A 23,337-nucleotide genomic window follows, 5' to 3' on the forward strand; every position below is an offset into this window, starting at 1 on the left:
GCTTTCTACATCAATTTTGTATTGTAAGATTTTGTTTCTTGATCTATTTCAGTGGTTCGTAGTAAATGTATAGCTATTCCTTTGTATGCCCTAAGATTGTCTTGCTTGTAATCTGCCCATACCAAATTTGGCTTCCTGTTGCTAACACCTTATTCAGACTGCAATTAGCCAGAATCTAATTTCTGGAGCACAGTATAAGTATATGCAGTACCATATTGCTAACGGTCTGCCAGGATGTCTAAGATTAATTGGATATATTTGTAGCCTGTTTAATGGATAACTCCAGGTCTCACGCGCCTTCCCAAATCCATTTGCCAAGCCCCAGCATCAGGGCACTGATGTAACTGAGGGGGAGCACCAGAGTGTAGAGTGGTTAAGCCAGCTTTGTCTGTGTGTTTCAGTAGCTTCCTTTGAAACTGAACGGTACAGTGATGTTTGCCATTATCTAGATGAATGCAGCAAAGCTGCAGAGGGGTGAAGCTGGGACACACTTAGAGGCCCTGTTTTTCCTTTTTGACTTTGATTTGCACGCTTCTTGGAAAATAATGATGTTCTTGCCATCCCTATGAGGTGGAAAACTGTCCTCTTGCTGTTTTTTTGCTCTTGTGAAGTGACATGAATCTTCACTGGTCTGTTGCTTTTAGTCTCCTTGTCTCAAAAGGCATTGGGTGGAGAGGAGTAAGACGATGTTTGTTCATGTCACTGTCATCTCTCCCTGACTTTTCTGGCTTTGGGTCAAGCTTACTGAAGATAAGGCAAATCTAGCAGAGCCTTTGCCTTTGGATGAGACTCTTAAATGCAAAAGAAGATTAATTATTTCTGTTACTCTGGAAAACAATGAGCGCACAGTATAATTTAAATCAAAAATAAAATCTGTCATTGTAAAACCACCTGCTGTAGCTTCTTTGGAACTACTAGACATAGCGTTCTGGCTTGGCAATGCACAGGCATTACCATGCCTAAAACATGCCCAAAATCACAGTGCCCATCAGCCATCATTAAGATGTGCGGTTGAGAGAGATCTCATGGACAAGCAGTGTTCCTCACCAAAGGAAAACTCTGGATCCCAAGTGAGAAAAAACACAAATAAGAGATGAGCAGACCTGACTGGCAGCCTCTGCGTAGGCAATGGAAATTTTGAAAGCTTGAAAATATGATTCAGGGAATAAAAGCCAAATATTTCCCCAGCCTTCCCCAACGTCCCTCCTTCCCATAAAATAGAATTGTGTCCAAAATGTCCAAAGAGAAAAGGAGGGCAGATTTCTGCATATTTGTGATTTATAGTGTGCTAGTCAGGACACAGACTGGGGTGAGAGACGTGCAGGCTCCAAGACATTGGTTTGTGTCACTTGATTTGTGATTACTGTTGTACCCATTTCTTTGCCCCTAAATAGGAGAGGTATTCAGTCTCAGCGACTTACCGAATCTCTGAATTCCAAAGGTTGCAATTTAAGATGTGTAGGCTTTTGTACAGGGAGGACCCAGTGTATCTGTTGATTTTGGAATCCTTTTGGAAAAGATACATGATGTACTTCAAGTCTTGTATTTTCTTCCTCCTGCCCTGAGCTATGCAGCCCCAGGCTAGGATGACAGGTTTAGTGCTGCAGTTCAGTAGACACCCTCCCCTATCACTACTTAAGCGAAGGATCTTGCCCTCTGTCATCTTTTGCATGACACTTTTCAGGCCATTAGTCTAATGGCTTTGTGCAATAGAAGTGCAGGGAATAAAACGAAAATGGATTGAATTATTTAATTTATCTTGGGAGATTTTGGTAGCAGAAAATGATTTTTATTTCACCTTGCCTCCTAAGAGAAGTTGATTCTCTGTTTGAAAAAACAGAGACTAATGGTATTTTAAATCTTTTGGAAGCACAGAAGTGTAATGCTAGTAATACTGAGAACATTAGGTCATTACAAGAAAGAAGTGTCTAAGTTTGGTTAGAAATTTTGATAACAATATTTTTTATCTTCAGCAGTAGGCTGAGGGGGGTTCAGCTGCAACAAAATTAGTGTTGTCCTGAGTGTTAGTTTTCCTTTTAATACAGATTCAAGAATCAACAGATGGAAATGTTGGTAAGCAGACTTCTGTGCACTGGAGATCTTAAGATAAATAATTAAAATACTCATTTACTGCATCGTGACAAATTAGCCAGGCCTGGAAATGTCACTGTGGTCTACTGCATCCATATATTAGCAATCTTCTCCAAAGTATTGGTGATCCATATATTCGCATCCACGCAGTCTGCAGACACGGTCCCTAATGTCAGCAGTCCATGTCATAAGGATTATGGCACCAGCTTTGTCTCTCTTTACCCCATGCATGGATGCAGCTGCTTTGACATTTCCAGTATTCTGATACTATCTGACGCAGTATGTGTGCAGCTCCAATGTTATTTTTAACATGGAGACTCTATCAGCCTTGCTTTTGGTAAAGTAAGTAAATAAATAAAATAAATAGAAATGTTATTTCTGCTGTATCATCTGAAATTGAACTGATATAAAGAGTATGTTTGTCATACTGCTATAGACCTTTGTAGAATACTATCTTTCTCATTTTACTTTCCAAGCTTCTTAAAATGTCAACACTGATAAAAATTCAGATGAACAGGCTGAACAGTCAGCAGTGTAAGTACACAGACATGTGAAAGGATGAATGGATGGATGGACAGTGGAAGCTATTTGAACCAGAAGTGGAACCAGTAATAAAAGACCTCTTCCCTCTTGTCCCAGGCACCAGCCAAACAAGATGCTTTCCTTATGCTAACACACTGGTCTTATTGGATAAATAGTTTTGAAATTTGGGTTCACCCTGAAAGGAAAGTCAAGTGCAGAGATTTGTGTGGAACTTTGCCTGTTTGAATCTGAATTTTACCCTGTTGAGAAATAGAAGAGTGAGATGACTAAAGCTTTCATTAATATTCACAGCCTCAAAATTGTCTGATAGTTTATGGCCATGAGGGTAAGAAGATGTCTTCTAGCAAACTGCCATGGCACTTAAGACAGAATTTGCTGCTTGCTCCAGCATCTGAATAGAGAAGAGCAATTTCTGACTGTCTGCTCTGCTCTCTATAGCTGACAAACCTGGGCTCCTCTAGCAGCCATTGAAGAGAGTTAGACATGATACCTAAAGGGTAAAGTAAGGAGGGACTCGTTAGGCGCAGTTATGTAGCTTCCTTTCTTTTGAAGTCCACCCCCTAAGTCACATGTATAAACAAGATAGAATTCAGGAGGTGTTTTCTTTTCCCTTTCTTGTGTCTGTCATTAAAATAAGGACAGCATTTTGCCTGCATTGTTTGACTCTAGTTACTAATGTGGGTTTGGCTTTCTATGCATTTTTATCATCTCAGTCAAATACCATTTTTGTTATGAACTCCATTTGCTTATGCTGAGCATGGAAATCCATGAGCCTAAAAGAAAATAGGGAGATCCTGTAGTTCCAGTGAACTGATGCTTCTTTCTCTTATTCATCTCAAGTCGGCAGAACAGCCAGTTCACTAAACAGCAAGATAGGCATCAATTCACTAATACATTTTCTGGCATTGCACAGAGACTCAAGAAGGGTGCTTTTTGGCAATATTTTTCTTTGGGATTGTTTTCATTTGTTTTTCTTTCTGACCTTCTTTGGCCACTGGGCCATGTGAGATAAATAATTTTTTTAAAATTGCAAGCCTATATGAAGATGGGTTTTAGAATTCAGCTGCTGGGAGCTAGTTGCAGCTATTCTCTGGGTTTAGTAAGCGAATGAAAGTGCTCTTCACCTGCTATGATTAATTTATTTCAGATTTTTGCATTATTATTGCATGTACATCAGGTTCCATTTTTATATGTTTGTGTATAAGTACCTGCAAGCATATACCTGTTTTCTTTCTTTTGTCCTCCCTTTGTAGCTAAATGCTTAGGAAATTTTTCATCCTGAACACTATCACAAACTTTGTAAAGCTTGATGTACTCAGCCAGATGTCATGGTTCACGTTAGTCTCTACTTAAGCAGCATTGTGTTTGAATTCACAAGTCAAAGAGATTTTTGAACACTGGGTTTTGCATGGCAAAGGTTCTGGCTCAGTTGGAAGAGCATATGACATTTGACTTGACAGAAGGGGATCTGCGATGCCTGTAGGATGTTGTGTGGATGCTTCTAAAAGAGAGCAGTACTTAAAATTGAGAACACTGTTCCCCATAGATTATACAGACAGAGTCAATTTATATTGCCAAAAAATGCTCAGAAAGTCTTATTTTGTAGTTGTTGTGGTTTGTTGGGGGTTTTGTTTGTTTGTTTTCTCTGCTTGGTAGCAGAATCTTGGTAACTTTGAAAGGAAACTTTCAGCATGTAAGCAAGTCAGATTTCGTTTTTTTGCTTTGTCCAGTGCCAGCAGTGAAGGGGTGAACACTCCCCTTTTGAGTATTCATCTCTGAAACTCAAGGCTCTACCATAAGGGCCAAAACACATATTTCACCACAGCTGACAGTCTAAACTAACCATCATTTGAATAAATAAAATTCTCATTATAATGACAATCAGCAAAGACCATATGTAGCTACAGTTAGGTACTTAAAGCAAAAGTATTTAGTACTTATTGTAAATTCCTGAACAGGGATACAGGCTGTCTCCTTTCAGAGTCCAATGAAACATATTTTTTTGCTAGGCTGTTACTGAGGGAGGTTTCTCAACTCATATTCATGCTCATTATCAATGTGCCATTTGGTATAATTACTCTTTTCCTCTTGGCCAACTTCCTTAAAGAACAGAAATAGAAGTTTCTTTTTCCCAAGAGAAGAAATAGAGTTTACAGGGGAATAGTTTGAACTTTCTAGCTCTTAAACGAAGGCACTTCGTTCCTTTTCTCGCAGCCATTAAAGTAATTAAAAACTCAATTTTTTATCTTCGTGATGATAATGGTGAGATGATACCATTGTGTTTAAGAAGTTTAATGTTTGTAATGCCATTTTCTGAATAGGATTACTTTTAATAAGAGGGCGTGCTTCTCTCAGGTTTCTGAAATATCTAAAGATATGCCTTCTAAAGCTCACATTTGTAGTAAAATAAAGTAAAAAATTGGATATTCCTACTTATGAGAACTCGAAAGGATAAAGATAGAAATTTCTCAGTCTACCAAAAATCCCCCAAGAAATTAGAAGCATTTAAATTTTTTTTCTAGGCTTTCTCAAAATAAACAGCTAGCCTTTTGCGCTAGTGGTTTGTTTTTAAAAGGGTGGAGAACTTCCCCAATTCCCAGTGAGGACTGGTAGAGCCAAGGTGCTCTTGGATGTGAGCAACTGTGTCTCTGTCCAAATGGCAATTAGGAAAATTATCACCCAGTAGCAGAAACCTAGCAAAATGTGAGCAACAAACTCATGGGCTTCCATGGACTGGATCCTTTTCTTGGATTACTTCTATATTTTGCTGCTGAGTAGAATTTGCAGTTCAGGCTGTTATAAGAGATAAATCCAACCATGAAAATGTAATCATTACCAGCTCCTTCAAGAAGACCCTTTCAATCACTAGCAAGTTGAAATAAGCATAAGAAAAAAATGTTATGCACTGTTTCTTCTTCAAAATAAATTTAGGAGTTGGCAGTACATGGACTTCGGTTCTGATTTTTCATGTTGAATGGGTTGAAGACTTGCCGAGAGGAAGACAGATTCTCTGTTTTCCGTAGCTTTGACTTTCAGGAAGAACTTGACCCGTAATGGATGAGTCTTAACTCTAGTTGATGAGTTTGGGTATGACTGAAGGACAAATCAGATTGCTTAACAACTCCTGTGTATGCATAGGTCCATCTAGGACCCTTGAGCCACGGTGCCTATTCCTGTCCACATGTATTGTGGTTTAACCCCAGCCAGCAACCAAGCCCCACACAGCTGCTTGCTCACTCTTCCACAGTGGGGTGAGGAGAGAGTTGGAAGAAATAAAGTGAGAAAACTCGTGGGTTGAGGTAAAGACAATTAAATAGGTAAAGCAAAAGCTGCATGCACAAGCAAAGGAAAATAAGGAATTCCTTCACTACTTCCCATGGGCAAGCAGGTGTTCAGCCATCCTCAGAAAACAGAGCCCCATCATGCGTGACAGTGACCTGGAAAGACAAATGCCATCAGTCTAAACATCTCCCCCTTCCTTCCTTTTCCCCCAGCTTTACATGCTGGGCATGACAGCATGTGGTCTGGAACATCCCTTAGATCACTTGGGGTCAGCTGTCATAACTCTCTTCTCTTCCAGCTCCTTGTGTATCCCCAGTCTCCTCGCTGGTGAAATGGTGTGAGGAACAGAAAAGGCCTTGATGCTGAGTAAGCCCTGCTCAGCAGTAGAGAAAGCATCGCTATGTGATCAACCCTGTTTACAGTGCAGGTCCAAAACATAGCTCCATGACACCTACTGTGAAGAAAATTAATTCTATACCAGCCAAAACCAGCTCAACATGTATTCGAGGAGTTACTGGTGTTGCCAGTGGTTGGTGCCCACTTTTACAGTAAGGGTCACAACCCCACTGCAACTGTTTTGCCTGGTAGCATTTCATTTGTTGCACATAAAGTTAGAGCCTCTAATTGCAGTAGTCCTGTGGGTATGACTTCTGCCCAGCTTTCTCCCCTGAATTTTTTGGTGGTGTGAGATCTAATCTCCTTCTTTTAGGCTTGGCAAAATACCTTTTAAGGAGGTTTATTTTTCTAATGTTCTGTGCTAGTGGACACGTAGCTGTGAGTAGAAATGTCAGTTCCATCTTACTGATAGTTGTTTTCAGTCTCAGGAGCTGAATGAGCTGAATATGGGTTCATGCAGCTTCCAACATGTTTGCATTTAGAGGCTGCTCCCTTCCAGGCTCCGCACAATGGGCTGGGGCTTTCCAAGAGCCTGTGTCTGTAATGGTGACTTAGAAAAGTCCAGGTTTCTTCAGTAGATGAGTTTTTAGTGTGACAGTGTGATTACAGTATGAGGAGGATGCCTTGGAGTCAATGCCCTAGATGGGAAATTCTATTTGTATCTGACATTTACACCACAACATGAGTTTTTTAAAGCAGTTCTTCACAGTCTGAAGCATGGATCCCTCTCACTGAGTGCCTGGTCTATCTGTCCTCTCCTGCTTTTGCTTTCTGGAGGGAGATGATCTAGAAGACAGCACCTCACCTCTCTCCTCTCTCCCCTCATGCTTCAAACAGGAGATCCCCTACCAGAAGTGAAAGAAAGGGACAGTGAGAGGTAGTATGTTCACTCCCCTTTATTCTCCTTTGTACAGAACTGGACAGGATCAAGCTCTCAACAAATCACAGCTGTGAACAGCAGTTTCTTTCAATCCATGAGTAAAACAGAAGAGGGTTTAGGTTATTTAACCAAGGGTAAAGTCCAGGAATAGTTTTGGGAGAAGGGTGTTTTTGCTGGCAGATGAGTGCCCTAATTATCAGTAATGCTTTCTTTCAGACCCAGTAGGTCTTGAATTCCTTAAAATAGCAGTTTTAGTAGGATAGATGTGCTCTTTCATCCATCATGGTATGAAGTGTGGTAGTGTTCCCAAGGAAAATGGGAGATGTGGGCTTAAGCCTTGTCAAGGGGAAGATGAAAGTGACCCCATGATTCTCCTTTTTGCTGAATAAATTCTCTATCTGCTCTAGTAGAAAAGTCCTTACATCTCATCTTACTTCTTCTGCTTTCTTAAAAGCATAAACTGTGCATATTCTCTCTGCTTGTCATTTAGGAAGGTTAAAATATCCCTTCTTTTCAAGCTGAAGTTTTTTGCTAGAGCAACTCCTGGTACTTGTGAAACTGTCTTCCTGTAGCCCCGAGAATACTGTGATACCTCTTTTGCTTTTGCTGGCCCTGTTTTTCTCTTGGTTGATTTTTGGATGTGTGTTACACTTGTAGTGACATCTCTGAGTCCTATTTTGGAGCTGCTGGGTCTCCAGATAGTGTGAGTGTGTGTGTGTGTGTGGTGACCACGACAGACCTGCGGGTTCTGCTCCAGTGTCTAGATGCACAATGGTGATGAGCTACAGTACTGTTTACTTGATTTAGCCTTGAATCTATATGTAATAAATGTTTAAGAGATGGAAAATCTGGTGAGTAATAAGAGCAATAAGGGATACACAAAACAGTTGATATCAACAAAATCTAACAATCCTTATTTTCTATAATTACAGGATTTAAAGGAACAGATTATGTAGCTATTGTTGACATAACCTGATGAAGTGTTTTTGTTGGAAGTAAAAATCTTTTGTATTATCTTATAGTACAGAAAATAGTGTTTTGAGAGATTTCATATCAATAAAGATGTGTTTAGAGTGATGCATGCAGTGCAGTATAGTTTGCAGAGGTTAAAAAAATGGCTTTCAGATTGCAATCAGCATGAATAATTAACGTTTTACGTCAAAATGTAGATAAGTCGAAAGCAGGGTCCTAAAGGGATTGGACTTCCTAAGCTATTCTTTGCACTTCTATTCCAACAAGAGAAATAAATAGACTGAGACAGAGAGATCTCAACTGAGAGAAGAGCTATGCCACAGTGTGATACTTGTTCTGAAACTGGCAAGTATAAAGGGTGAGAGACTTGGTTTATGGATACCATGCGAAGTGCTACACACCTGGGGAGCAGGAATAATTGGCAGGGGCTTGGAAAATATGAGTGCTGATTAGCATGCAAAGAAAAGCTACCGACAGCCTCTTCATGGCTCATAAACCCACTAAGCCAAGTCAGTGCCACTGCAAATGCATACATCTAGTGGGAGCTGTTGTCAACCAATGAAGTAATCATCCTCGTTTGGCAAGACTGCATTTGGATTGCTGCGTGCCATGCCTTGTCTTTCATTGGAAAGCAGACCTCTGAGAAGTAAGGAAAAGTTTAAATAGGCAATTCAAATAGTAAAGGCAGGGCTAATGAAAATTAATTCCAGGTGCAAAGGGAAATTAAAGGGAAATAACTGAACAGAAGATAATAGAAGAGCAGAGAATAAACCATTTTCCTGAAAGAAAAACAAGGTGTTTTTTTAATTGAAAGTGTTCCCGTTCAGGTAAAGATTAGACATAACTGCTCAGCACTTAGTTGTTCAGGTTTTTTGTCATTTCGAAAAGACACATAATGCGTCTGCATGTTGTGTTGAACAAAGCTGCTAGAATAAGGTCCATGTAGTCTGAAATGAAAGGTATTTTGGATGCAGAGTTCGAAAGAAACCTTGCAACAGGAGTTTGTTGGAAACTAGTCTGCAGAATGGTTAGATGTTGATTGGCAATAAGGAATATTCTGTTAGATTTGTTTTATTTATATAAAGTTTTTGTCATTAAATAAAATGGCACATTTAGTTAATTGCGTCTTTAGGGCCAAGATAATTTTCAGCCTGTAACTATAGATTTGTGCAAATATAACAGAAAGCACAAAGCAGCCATTGGTGCTTCCTAGGAAGGATTAAAATCTAACTTTGTGAAGTAAACTGCCTATTAAGATAACCATGTGTCTGATTAAGAATAATAAGTGTTGAGGAAAGGTCTGAGAGAGAACTTAGTGTGATTACCAGTGAGGAAGGTAATACTGAAGATCACAGATGGGATGGGTGGGCTTCAGCCTTCAGCAATGAAATTGCTCTGTGTACCCAAATGCAGTAAGAGTGGGGGTTTTTCTAAAATGGAAGTTGGGTATACTATATATCAGCAACATTAATAGATGAAATGATTCCCAGTGGTGGGAATGAGAAAACTGGCTGTCGTTCTTCAGGGAAACTTAGTAAGTTATGTTGTCTTTGGGAGGGCCTGCTATGCTTTTTAAATATAAAAAGTAGGTGACCCCAATGCCTCTTACTGGACATCTGAAAGATGTGGGAAAATCATAAAAACATATAGAACAGGCCCAAGATGGCCTGGTCTCTTTTTCCTTTATAGTGTGTTTCAAACATGTTTCTGAAATTTCTTTTATATTACTTGGATGCTTTTGCATTTGATTTGTGGTGGGTTTTTTTCATTAAAACCCCAAGTCTTGCTTAAGCCCTATATGAAGTCTCTGTGAACTTCAAGAGTATTAAGAACTAGAGCAACAATCTTGAGAGCTGTCTCACAACCAAACAACCTGTGAAAAACTCTCAGGTTTAGTTTCCCCATTGCTAGTCCAGAATGACAGCTTGGACAGAAGAAAGTGGGAGGGGGGGTGCATCACCCCCTTGCCTTAAGTTCAGGTCCCAGTATTTCTCTGTGTCTCATCAAGATCTCTAAGATCCTGGAAAAAAATTGGAACAAGTTCCCAAAAGCAGCAAGTATCAGCAGCAACTGTGACCCATAAGCATCAGGTGGCCTCAAGATGAGATCTCAGCAGTGTGACTACAGGCACTAATGCACATGGCAGTTCCTTCTCCCAGTTCAGCAGACTAATCAGGCTGGGCCTGCTTTCCTCTTTGAAGGCAAAAAAAAAAGGCTTGGGTTACTTTCCATTCCTGCAAGTACCAGCTTTTTTGGGAACAGCAAAGGTGTGAAACCAGCCTACGGAGCCTGCTGTCAGCAGTGGGTGTTGCAGCCCACAGCCAGTCAATAGTCATTAGGAGCCAAAAAGGCAGAGAAACCCAGCCAACTCAAGCAAAAGATGCAGCAGCAAAGAAGAGCACTGAAATCTGGCATTTACTTCTTGCATCATGGTCTGCTTTTATTCTTGCTGTATTAAAACTGTCATGGCTTTATGCTAGTGTGGTTTATTTCTAGCCAGTGATTATTATGCTTTGAATTAGCAGTGCTCTCAAGAGTATTTCTCATGAAAAAAATCATGTCCTTCTGAGAAATGCGAACAAGAGGAGAAAAAAAGAGCTCTTACTTGCATTAGCTTGGAGCTGTCTGTGTGTGGAGAGGATGAAGGAGAAGGGCCATGTTCATGACTGATAACAAGTATTGCAGGACTTCAATGGCACAGATTTGTGTGAGAGACAATACTGAAATTCAGGGAAGAGCAGTCAAAACATGGAAATGGTTTTGACACTGCAGTTGGCTTTCAATGAACCCACCCTTTGGGTAAATTCTTTTTGACTCCAGTGTTAGTTTTGCCTGACTGAGAATCCATACTCATTTACCATGAGTGGGAAAAGCTTCCCTGGGGGTAGTGAGAGCTCAGCTGGTGCGGGACAGAGGGGGTTGTATTTTGGAAAAGGAGAGAATCTTTAAGGGTTGTCAGTTCTCCAGGGAATGGCCTCAGCAGTACCAGTTAGGACCAGCTATCAAAGAGGAGTTGTTGCAGCTCTGAGATTTAGTAACTAAGGCACGTGGGTAGCAGAAATCTTGGCTCAGTGATGGGGAAGAGGTGAGAGGGTGAGCAACGAGGAATTTCAATATGTTTCAGCTATGGGTTTATTAGCAGGAAGCCTAATTGAGCAGCAGTAGTGCAGTTTGCTCAATGGGCCGCTTCCTGTATCCCCCAAGTAAGGCAGCAAAGACGATACCAGCTATTACTTTTGTCAGCATCTCTGAAAAATCACAGCAGTGGAACACAGTGGGATCTTATGTGCTTTAACTAGAGGCATCTTAAAACTGGAGGAGGGGGGAAAGACGTGGTTCCTTTGGGTTTACACATAGAGGGTAGTGGTCTGTACCCCGTGCTGGTCTTCAAAACCCAGAAGGTTCTAGTGAAATCAGAAAGCATAAGAAAATTTATGATTTCCTCTTCTTTTTACTCTCATGGCTTGTTCAGCATAACCAGGCAATTCCCAGCCTTAATGCAGCATGTCCCAGCCCCTGTACAGGACAGAGCCTTGTAATGGGTTCTTTGGATAAGAAGGTATTTCTCCAGGCAGTCTGGCACAAAGAGCTGGAACAGAATTAAATGCTTTGGCCGGATTATCTTTTATTCCCTCTGCTTTAAATTGGAAAAAGATGTTCTCAGAAATGTCTGTCTTCCTCTCCATTATCCCAAAGAATAGCAGTTTTTAACCGTTTCCTCTGAAACAGCTGGGCTCTTTCCATCTTGCTGGCTAGCTTTTATTAATCTGGAAAGTTACAGGCAGCTGTATCTAGCATGATATTTTACAGGAAAAAGGATTGTGTTGTCAATGTTCAAAACAAACGAAAGAGCAATAACAATAGCAATAACCAACCTTCTTACAAAAACCTGAGGGACTCAAATAGTATTTCAGTTGGACTTCTGATAATGAAACCTCCCTTTTGTTAGAAATGCATCTTTGACTGTTCCCATGAAAACCAACCTAAATTAAAGTCTCACTTAAAGTCTCAGAAAAATTTCCATTGAGATACATAAGAATTTTCCAGCCAGAATCTCTGGTGATTCTGTCAGTGTGGAGTGGGTGTGCACTGTTCAAAGCAGTGTTCTTCCTGATGTTCCTGAGCCCGTGCTCATGGCTGAGATTAATACGTAATATACTAGAGCTGAATAGAAACACTGGGCTATTCTCTTCAGTGCAGGAGAGGTGACAGTCTGTGTCCTGTCTTTATGAATCTGTGTGTGCAAACCACTAAAATCAGTTTTACTGGCAGTGTTGCGTTACAACACAAGCCTGGGAAATGGTATCCCTTAAAAAAAATCCAAAAACCAAATGCTAATAACTACTTTAAAAATAATAATAAAAAAAACCAGCAACAACCCATACACAAAACCGCCTCCTGTATGCTGACTGAATTACACAGATGCTTTTTTCAGGGGGAGAGCATACATGCTTCAGCTCAGGGCTGGGAGAGCTTATTGCATCCCTGACAGCTGTGGCACAGAGAGACTCTCTCATAGGCTATTGATAGCTTCCCTCTGTTGGTGTTTTCTCTGTGGTCCTGGCTTACGTCTCTCTGTGCCTCTAATCACAGGGATGTTGTTTCCCGAAACTATCAGCATAAATTTTTCCTTGCAAATGTGAGAGGAGAAAGGAGGTTGTAGCCAGGTGGGGGTTGGTCTCTTCTCCCAGTTAACAAGTGACAGGACCAGAGGAAATGGCCTCAAGTGGCACCAGGGGAACTTCAGATTGGATATTAGGACAAACATCTTCGTGAAAAGGGTTGTAAAGCATTGGAACAGACTGCCAGGGAAGTGGTGGAGTCACCATCTCTGGAGGGATTTAAAAGATGTCTAGATGTGGCATGTGGGTGGACTTGGCAGTGCTGGGTTAACGGTTGGACTCAATGATCTTAGAGGTCTTTTTCATCCTAAACAATTCTGATTCTGTGAGTTTTTAGCACCCTTTCTCTCACTAGGAAGTTCCTAATGCAGCCCCTTTTATAACCCAAGCTAATTTCGATGGACACAGTAATGACACAAAAGGGTCTTTACTTATCAGGGTCCTTGCTCATGATAAATATTAGTTGACAGAAATGGCTCTTTCCATTGCAAAAAAAAAAAACCAAACAAACAACCTTGTAATTTTTTTTTAAGCAGTATTGCATCCTTTTGTTTGAGCTTTCTCTTCCTCAGTCTCTGTCACACTTCCCCAGGAATGGCTGATGGATGAACTGCCAGCTGTCTAGAGCAATGTAGAACGATTTGTTAAAGATTTGTAATAATCCATATTCCTGTAAAATCTAATTGTTAATACTGTTCTTTGCAGTAGATTAAGGATTCCACTGAAAGAAAAGAAAAATGTTAAAATAATAAGGACTATGATTTTTTCCCTTTGTTACTGTCCTCTGTGACTATGGAAAACTTTAGCCATCTGTGTGGTTCTCTGATAATTTATTAAAGCAATTATTTAATTTTCTCCCTTTCATTTTCTTTTCTCTTTGTCTTACTGAAACTACAGCTGAGGAAGTGGAAAGACTGGCTGCAATGCGTTCAGATTCTCTAGTACCTGGGACTCACACACCTCCGATCAGAAGAAGAAGCAAATTTGCCACTCTCGGGAGACTTTTTAAGCCATGGAAATGGAGGAAGAAGAAGAGCGAAAAATTTAAGCACACTTCAGCAGGTAATAGTTGCGTCGGGGTCGGTTTGTTAATCTGGAACTTCTTGCTCAACAAGACTGAAAATGTGTAATACAGCCTCAATTTATATACTTTTAAACTGTTGAAATTTGGCTTGGAGAGATTTATCAGATTCTAAGAGAATTTTAACTTTGTTCCAAACTATTTCTTTAAAAAAAACCCAAACAACACCTTGAGTGCACTACAATTAAAGCAGCAGCTCACCAAAGCTGTATATTCAGGTTCTGCTACTAGAGCTAGAGCGTAACTCAGAAGAAATCTTGTAACACTGATTTAGCTGATCATGAAAAAAGAAAATAGCAGTATGAAAAGATAATGCTAGTGGTCAATTTAGCCACATTCAGACTCCTGTGGGTGCTAATAGAGGAGCAAGAAAAATACATGACAAAGAAGTTGACACTGTGTTGAGTAACTTGCGTAACCAGAAATTATTTGTTCCATTGGGCAGGAAAGATATGTCATTTGTTTTCTGAGAAAAAGAAATCTCAATTCCTGCCACACCCTTCCTTTTGCCATCATTTTATAGCACTTCTTGTGCAAGACCCTTTTTAATAATAAAAAAATATAGAAAACTGCACAGATGTGGTTTTATATTGTAAACTGATCTAAGCAAGAATCCCAGATCTGGGCACTGGTGCACATTGTGGAAGTTTTGTAATCTATTTGGAAGGTTTCTTTTCTTCGTTCTTTCACGATGACCAATAATTACTACATGTAGTTTTGCAAGTCTTGAGCCTGGATTGTCTGCGAGAAAACATGATTTTTTTTTCCTGATTTCTTATTGTTCTCACTAGGACTAGAAAGAAAGCAGTAAGTATCTTGCTCCTTCAAGTGCCAGATGAGGCTTGAGTTACAGCCCAATTGCTTTGTGCCTGTGTATTGCACAGTGGAAGCTTTCAGGCAGGACTTGGCAGTACGTTCTGGCACCCTGAAGCCTGTACTCCTGAAAATGGGTCATAATTGGGCGAGAAGTCTCATTTAACTAAGTGTGAATTCTTGCATGAGGTTAAATGCAGAATAAGAGTTTTTAAGGTTTATATCCGAAGGTGTTCTTTACTGTGTACTGTTTAGGCTGCTTTCTGACTCATCAGCCAAAAACTCATGAACTGTAGTAGATGACTATATTACTCGTGAGTGATAATCGTATTTTTTTACTTGAGAGCTGAGAAGCTATTGTCACCAAAAATTACATGTTTCTGCAGAACAAAGGGCTCGTCTTTCATGTTCTGTCTCAATCATAACCGTAGTACAGTGTAGCAGCATTTCCATGAAAACCGCATAGCTCTCAGGGATATGTGGACACTGTGGTGACATTTACTTTGAATCTGGTTTCAGCATGCTGGGTTAGTTAGTTACAACTAATAGAATAACCATGGCTGTTCAGGAGGTACCACGGGTTGCCAAAGCCTGCCTACTATTTATTTTTATGGTTTATCCAGCTCCAGGAGGTGAGGCTGAGCTGTGGTTAGACTGATTAGTTTGAAGATGGATTGAATATGCCTATATAGTCTACTCTGGGCATCCCAAGAATTGTTGCGTAGATTTTCCCCATTACCAAAATATTTGGAAAGTACATAGTGATTAAAACCCGAGTTAAAACATGAATTTTCTCTTCTCGGAGGAACAGTAAGCTTTACCAGACATGCCAGCGTATCTCCTCCCCTAGTAAGATGGACTTCAGTGTTTGAAAAACTAATTTAAAAACTGGGTCTGCAGGAACATTTGTCACTTGCAGTACTGGATTTGATCTTAGTTGAATCCAAAACCTTTCTTTTTTTTATTAGGAAAATTTCCATTTCTAGGAAGTTAACAGTATCCTGCAGCTGCTCTGCAAAATTGGTATTCCTGTCAGCTCTCCTGCTACTAACTGCAGCAAAATCGACAAGGATGTGAAATTTGCTGAGCACCCTGCAGAAGGCAGAAGTAGAGATTGACTTCTGGACTGCATGAGAGCAGTCCACAGTTTCCGTCATCCCCAGCCCTGGGGAACAGGAATCCACCAGCATCCCCCCAGCAATTAAGCAGCATTGGTTGAACCTTGGATGTGTCATACAAAAGATTTTACACACACAAAACTAACATTTTTCTGTCAGCATTTCCATGACCTCTTGTCTAATTCCTCTGATATCACTGAGAAAATATATTTAATCTTTATAATAAATCAAAGGACAAGCTTGTGAGATGGCATAATGAGAGCCAGCATGAAACTTCATAATACAGGCTTATTTTCTTCTAGTGCACTGATAAATGTGACACTTGGAAAAAAAAATATTCCTATTAGTGTCCTACAGGCATGCACCCAAGCTTTACCACCTGCATAGAACATCAGTAATTATCAAAAAATAATACTAATACAAGTATTGTATTAGGCTCTTATTTGCTGCAACCATAGAGTCGATAATTTTTAATGCTGCAAGTGGTAAGGGACAAAACACATGGCCTTATCTGACAACTTCCTTTGAAATTAATGGGAGTTTTTCTCTGGGAGAGAACAGGAAGAAAGAGAGGGACAGGCTGATATTTAAGGTTGAAAGGTTGCCTTTTTCTTGGTATTTCCAAATGCTAACATTTTGTATCTATATCTTTATTAGACTAAAAGCTCTGATTATTTATTCAGAATTGAATGTTTTAAAATATAATTCAGCGGTCAATTGGCAAAAAAAACCCTTTAAGTTAATAGGAAAAGTTATTTTCTGTCACTTGGTCATTGCATGAGGTGAGACAGAAAATACACAATTTGATTGATTGAGGACCTTAATGTTATGCCTATTATATATGGTTCCTTTCAGCACATCAATACTCCAAGTGTGATGTTTGAGTATAATAAGTCCCTCATCCTCCATCTTCATTATTGTATTGTCAGTGACACTCAGAAGGTTAAAAGGATGCGTGTATTTCATAGAATTTATATGTTTATAGGTTACGTTGGTTTTGATATCCCTGTAGTGACTATGCAGAAGGGTCCAAAGTCTGACATTGCCTTGGTGCTGACTTAGTTGTGAAGTTAAAAGTCACAGGTTTTAATGCAGACATCTGATGCTTTTGCCTTGCAGTTGGTCTGTCTGCGAGCATCATCATTAGGTATTTTGCAGAGCAGCCAGAGCAGGTAGAAAAGATTGCACTGTGGGGTGGTCTGTTGTTGCAGATGGTGAGCGCCAGATGAGCCTACATCTGGGATTTGATCTGAGCGACCTCTTCTGCTGGAAGGTGGTGTGTTAAGGAGGTTGTAAAGGACATGCACTGTGAGTGACAGATGGGCCCAGCTGTGGACAGGCTCAATCTCAGAGCAAACGGGAAGGGAGATTACAGTCTGAGAGGAAAGCCAGCGTACCACAGCAGGAACAGAAACAAGTTAATTCTCACAGTAATTCTACTACTGGACAGAAGTTAAGGTCTCTGCAGCACAGAGTGTTTTTCACAGCACAGAGTATTTGTCAGGATTGCAAATCATTTTATCACAGAGGGTCCCATTGAAAGTTCTTTGATGGATAAAGAAACTCCTACAGTACAATATAAACACTTCTGATAGTGAAGTTCTATATACACAGAGTTAGAAAAAGAAATCAAACTCAGCCACAGTTTTACTCATGCTATAGTCAAAAATATGGTCTATGTTTTTTTAACTCACCTGAAATTTCATCTTGCACAGAAAGCGTGGAAACCTTTATTTCCCTGGAGGGCTGAGGCCCCCTTGCCAAACTTTTAAATGGCAAGATTATAGGATGGTTTCTGATAAGGAGCAGTCTCACTTATGTTAGAAGAAACCAGGAAGAAACAGAGAGAGGGGATTTTTTCAAGCACATTTCCATGGCTGGATGCAACTGGGATGGCTCCATGAGGTTTTTAAAGCCACACCGGTCTCTCTGGGAATGAGCAAAGCAGATAGCAAGAGAGGAAGCTTACTGTCTCCTCTGCCAGACCTTTTTCATTTTTTTTTTAATACCTTGATCTTGTTCTGCTCATCTTGTTGTGAACTTGAAAAATATTCCTGGATGTGTTTTGCTGGAGTGCTGTAGACATGCTGGTGAAATGTCATTTCCTGGCGATGTTTTGGAGAAGGAAGTGCTTCTGAAATAAAAAAGCTTGAGGGAAAATAAATTCTGCACTTACTTGAAATATGATCGTCGGTTTTTTTGTCACTGCTTCTATCAAAAGCCAACTGTTTGCAACCTTTCAGAAAAAATAAAGTATTTCAGCTACTTGCAGGAGTTTGAATAGAGAAAAATGTCTTGTTTTGTCATTTCCCCTTTCTGGTGACCTTTATTTTAAAGAATTGGTGCATCCGTCTTCCCCCATCCTTGCTCCCTGAATTGCAGTACTCTGGCAAAAAGGAGGAGGAAGCATTGTAGCTTGTACTTGAAAACTGGTTGGAATGAGAAAAGCAGGAGATGGTGAGAAATAAAGGGGTGTGGAGAAAGTTCATCTGTAAGTACGAGAGGCAAGGCATTAATCTATGTTTGGGTAAGGTACATTGGCACCCTGTGTTATGAGCAAAGAAAGACCTGTGTCAGAAGAAAGCTCTACAGCAGCTCTGTTGCCAAGTAAATGGTTGTCTGAGACAATCAGTAATACTAAAGAGAGAAAAGGGAATCTTTTGGACTCAACCCTTCCTCCTAGGAAACCTTTCATTTGTGTCTCAGATTCCCCTCCTATAAATACTTACAACTTCTTCCACAAGGCAGCGAACTCAGATCAGTCCTCTGGTGCCACAGCTCCCATCCCCAAAACCTGTGGGTGAGCTAGTGAGCCATGTCCTGTTCTGTGACCAAAGAAAGACATGACTCTTACTTCCTAGCTTCATGCTTGGGGTGCTCTCCTGAGAATAGTGAAGACCTGTTCCTACCTAATTTAAAGTTTCATTTGCTTAGTTGTAGAGGTTGGTGTCCTAGAACCTGTCTCAAGGTGTAGGACTGGGCAGTTGGAAGCGGTGAAGACTGAGGCTGAAGTAGACTCAGGATATCAAAAGAGCCAAAAGGCAAACCAGGCACCATCAGTGGGGTTTGGAGACACTGGGTTGAGGGAGTAGGACTATCAGGGCAGATCTGTGGGTTGATCAGCTGCCAAAGGGCCTTAAGACTCTTTAATAGTTATATGTACAGGGGATGACAATCTTCTCTTGCTAGCAGTTAGTCTGTTAGACAGGAATGGCTGAGGTCTGTGTGCTGGATCTAAAGATTTAAGCCCAATAATGTAGACAATGCCAAAAAAAAGAAGCATCTGAGTTTTTTCAGTTTGATTTTCAGGGAGGGTATAGTATGCTCTTCCATTTGCTTTCACTCTCATTCAAACCATTTAAAGATAATCGTGTGCCAAAACAAAATCCACTCAGGCAACTTTTAGCTGCCTCGCTCCCCTCACTCACTACATTAAAACAGACATTCATTTTGTGTTCAAATGCTATTTTTTTCCACTTGCTAAGTCTTGGTGCTTTGTTTTTTCCAGCCAGAATTTTTTTAAAAAATACTCTATAAAAAATCATATGTCAATGTGTTTATGTAAGTTAAGTTTCCCAGTCAGCAGAGGGATTGCTTAAATTGGAAACACTTACAGGCAAGGGCTTTCAATGTTTCTGATGAATAACAAGAAGAAAACAAAATGTGGTAAATCTGTTCAATTAGAAGAACTGCTATTCATAAAGCATACCCAGATCATTTTATTCCTACTGCCTATTACTTCTAACTACAACAGGTAAATATTTTGAACTTTTCTTTCCAGAATATTCCAATCAGGAGAAATTCAATTATGTGTTGTCAGGGCTTCTCTTAAACCTTCTGCTTTGCCAGTGACTGCCTCTTGTGTTTTCTCATGTAAAACTCTCAGGCTATTAAACTAGTCATGCTATTTTGGAAAGACCCCTGCCTGGGGAAACAAAGGAGAAGCACTGCCTGCAGACATGCCTGCCCTCACCTCTGCCTGTACTTCTGAGGAGATAGTCTATGGGTTAGGAGATTTTGGTTGGTTTTTCCAAGTACCAGGTTATTGAAATCTATCTGCAAAAGTCCTATTTTCAGTGAGAAAAGGGTGGTTTTGTTTGGATCGTTGGCTATCGAGGATAACTGTGTTTTAAAGCATTTTATGGTCCCGTTCTGTTCTTCTGAATTTTATTTAGTATCTACTGTGATTCCATGTGAAAGGTATTAATATTTCAGTTATAATTCTTCTTATACTTCCAGGCCAGACTGTGTCTAGATTTAGATATGGAGAACAGAACTGATTATGGGGTTTCTTCCTTCATACTCTTATTATGATGACTTGGAAATGTAATTCTGAATCAGCTTTGAGAAAGAGAGTGGAGTCTCCCTTGCAGGCTGACTGGGTCTGAAGTTACCCTGAAGCCTGAAAGACACCAAAGTCCTTCACGCTCTCTTTCATGACAAAACCTGTTAATACTTCTGTGTTAAAACCCCAATGACCCTTCTGATGTGAGACAGTGAGCGGGTGATACAGATGCTGGTCCCAGCCAGGTATTCTTGCTGTGCTGAAGCAGCTCGTAGAACATTAATGCGTTGCCAAAAATCACTAATCATTTCCAAGATTTTGGGAGAACAGGGCAAAATGGCACTGGTGTAAAACTTAGTCCAAACTTGCAAAAAGGAGCTTTGGTTTTGTTAAAAACCAGCAGTACAACCACTTTTCAGAGCTAGGAAGTTTGTTCACTGTTTTCTGATTTTTTTGCAAGAAGTGCAAAATGTCATTCTCTGAAGAAAAGTGCCATTTTGCAGGAACTTGGGCTGTTCACAAATGCACATTAAATTAAGCAAATATTTTTATCTGAAGGAAATTACAAAAAATAAGCTTATTGTATTTCAGTGTTTTCTGGATGAATCTTAGAAGAGTTTTTATTCAAGTCTAGATTTCTCTTTGAAATTTGAACTAGATATTATTAAGTATAGTTAAAAATTTTAATTTCAAATATAAAATGGCCTGATAGACAACAGAACATTTGTATTTTAGGCCTGCTGAAATATTACACTGCTTGCATTCAAGGACTGAATAAAAATTAAAACCCATTTTCAGGCTGGGTTTTTTGTGTTGGTCCAAAACTGCACACTTGATGTATTCTGAATTTTGGAAGTGAAAAAAAGTATCCTAGGAGTGCACATAACTTTTCTTTGCATGCACTGACATTTTCTTAATGTCTTCTGAGAAACTGGCCAGAAAAATGTACCACAATTCATACAAAATTGTAGGCAACAGTTTTGCCCTTCTGTAGAGGGAGCAAAACTAACCTGTCTGTCTGCTTACTCCTGTAGAACCAAAGATACACAGAGGTTCTTACAGTCAGTGGTTATTTTCAACTTCACAATTAGATAAACAGCCCAAAGCTTAGGGTGGCAGAAGGCACTTCCTAGCAAGGGAAAGTGGTGGCAAAGAAAAATGTTTTCGTCTTTGTTGCTGGAAACATAAATTATCAGTGTTTTGAGATTTGTCATTTTAAGGAGATTAAAAGAATTCAAATGCATTCGGAAGTTGCAGATCTGATTTGTACAAAGAAGGCAATGAAAGCAGTTGTCTATTTTTATACTTAAATTGCCAACTGGAAGCTCCTAGTTCAAAAATGGGGTGTATAATCTCTCTTCTGGGAGTATGTATTCTACTGCAGAGCAGTATTGTTGTGTCTTCCTGAGATCTGCTGCAGAACATTTCCAGTGTTTAAGAAGAGGGCTTTGCTTAGCTGGACTGAAAAATGCCTTTGGGGATTGTTCCAGCCCTGTGCCAGCTGTAATGGAACGTGTGAAACGAGGCCTTTAAATGTGTCCCTTCTTACAGGAAAGGGATGTTTAATGAGGCTGTTTGGTTTTTATGCTAATTACATTTCCAGCTGCTGTGTGAAGATTATATGAGGCCACCCAAACTGTAATGCTGCAACATAATTCTAACAATGCATTCATGTTAAAATAATATAATAATACAGTTAATCTGTTAGAAAATGTAAAAATTTTGATGATTGAAAACAGATGCTGTTAATAGCATAAGCTTCTGCATGGTATATGGATTAGAGAAGGACGTTCATTGGAGATGTTTTAAGAACTGTTTTAGCAACAAATCAGCAATAATGAAATATCTGGTTGTGAGGAGAGAGAACAAGTGTGTTTGTAAGAAGCTCATTCTTGTGTAAAAAATTGTATAGCCTCAGTTGCTATTGCTGTGACTCATGAAGATAGTGTCTTCCTCAGACTGGGTCCTTACAGGTTATTTTAGGATGTTTTCGTTTAACAACAAAATGCATTGAACCTGACTTATTTTTAGATTGCATGTGAAGGATGGAAATTAGTATTTCTCAGACTGTTGGCTTTTGTTCTTCCGATTTTCACTGCCCTTTTCAAAGGCATAGGAGAAAATAGCAGCGTTTCACAGTGACATGAAGCCATGAGGCATCTGATCTGTGATGAGAACAAAGACTGAGCGATAGTGGGCAGCTGTAGCACCAGGTTATCCTAGTAGCACAAAAAAGCTGCAGGTCCGTTCTTTTAGGGTGTTGGCTGGTCCCAGCATCCTGCTTTTAAGCAATTCATAGAACCGTAGGATCGTTTACGTTAGAAAAGACTTTTAATATCATCAAGTGTGACCATACCGTGGATCATTTTGGTTATTCCACCAAAGCAACAGCCATTGAATAGAGACATACAGATTTGTCATCTGTCAGTAATATCTGTTGTGCACATGCAGGTCTTGAGACCCAGTGTAGTCCACTGGTGGCACCACAGAGACCCAGTGCTTCAGCTGGGGAAATTGCTCAGTTACTCCACTGGTGTCCCTACACTTTGATCAGAGGTGAGGTGGTCCTCTCCCTCTGAGAAAAATGGAGAGGAAAACCTCCTTTTAGATGCTGCTGCCACCAAATAGTTGCTGAAAGGGAAATTTGTTAGATGTCTTCATTCAGAAGTGCTTTTGAGGAAGTTTTATTCCTGGAATACTATTTTGCTCTCAGTGTTTCCCACAGGGGGGAAATGAAGCAGGAATCCCCAAGGCAAGCCTGAAGGTACCTCAAATGAATCCTGCTGTGGCCTCTGACCCATGTTGTGATTGGGAATGGATTGTTACAGTAATGTGAGCATGCAGCCCAATGAATCTAATCTGATGGGATTTTTTATTCACAGTAGCTGCCCTTTATTTCCATGTCCATGAATTGCATTTAAAAGGCACATACAGCTAGATGTATAGGGTACTGGCAACAGAGATAAGAATTTCAGCTCCATGGGGGTCTGAAACATGGATGGCAATCACCCAGACAAAACCATTAGCTTCATGAGCTCTTTCCAGGGATGCTGGGGTATGTTGAGGAATAGTAAATAGTTACTAGAAAGAGAAACTGAATTGCCCTGTGTACAGAGACGTAATAGGAAAAAACAGATTATGAACTGGAAATCAAAAATAGCTTGATGAAGAACAGTTTCTTAGAAATCTTGGTCTCAGTCTTGTTTATTCTAGGGCTTGTTTATACATTATAACTTGAATTATTTAAACCTTAA

At 39.9% G+C, this 23,337-nt stretch overlaps 1 protein-coding gene across 7 annotated transcripts in view; it reads left to right on the plus strand.

Annotated features, from left to right (window-relative positions):
• PHACTR1 (phosphatase and actin regulator 1) overlaps positions 1–23,337 on the plus strand; it is a 303,990-nt gene that overhangs the window by 165,020 nt on the left and 115,633 nt on the right. For all 7 annotated transcript variants that reach the window (XM_027654036.1, XM_027654034.1, XM_027654039.1 and 4 more), the window contains one exon: positions 13,684–13,848. In XM_027654036.1, the coding sequence (XP_027509837.1) occupies positions 13,684–13,848 (165 nt within the window). The remainder of the gene's footprint in view (positions 1–13,683; positions 13,849–23,337) is intronic.

Source organism: Corapipo altera, unplaced genomic scaffold (assembly GCF_003945725.1).
Source record: "Corapipo altera isolate COAL_440 unplaced genomic scaffold, ASM394572v1 60, whole genome shotgun sequence".
NCBI classification, from domain to species: domain Eukaryota; kingdom Metazoa; phylum Chordata; class Aves; order Passeriformes; family Pipridae; genus Corapipo; species Corapipo altera.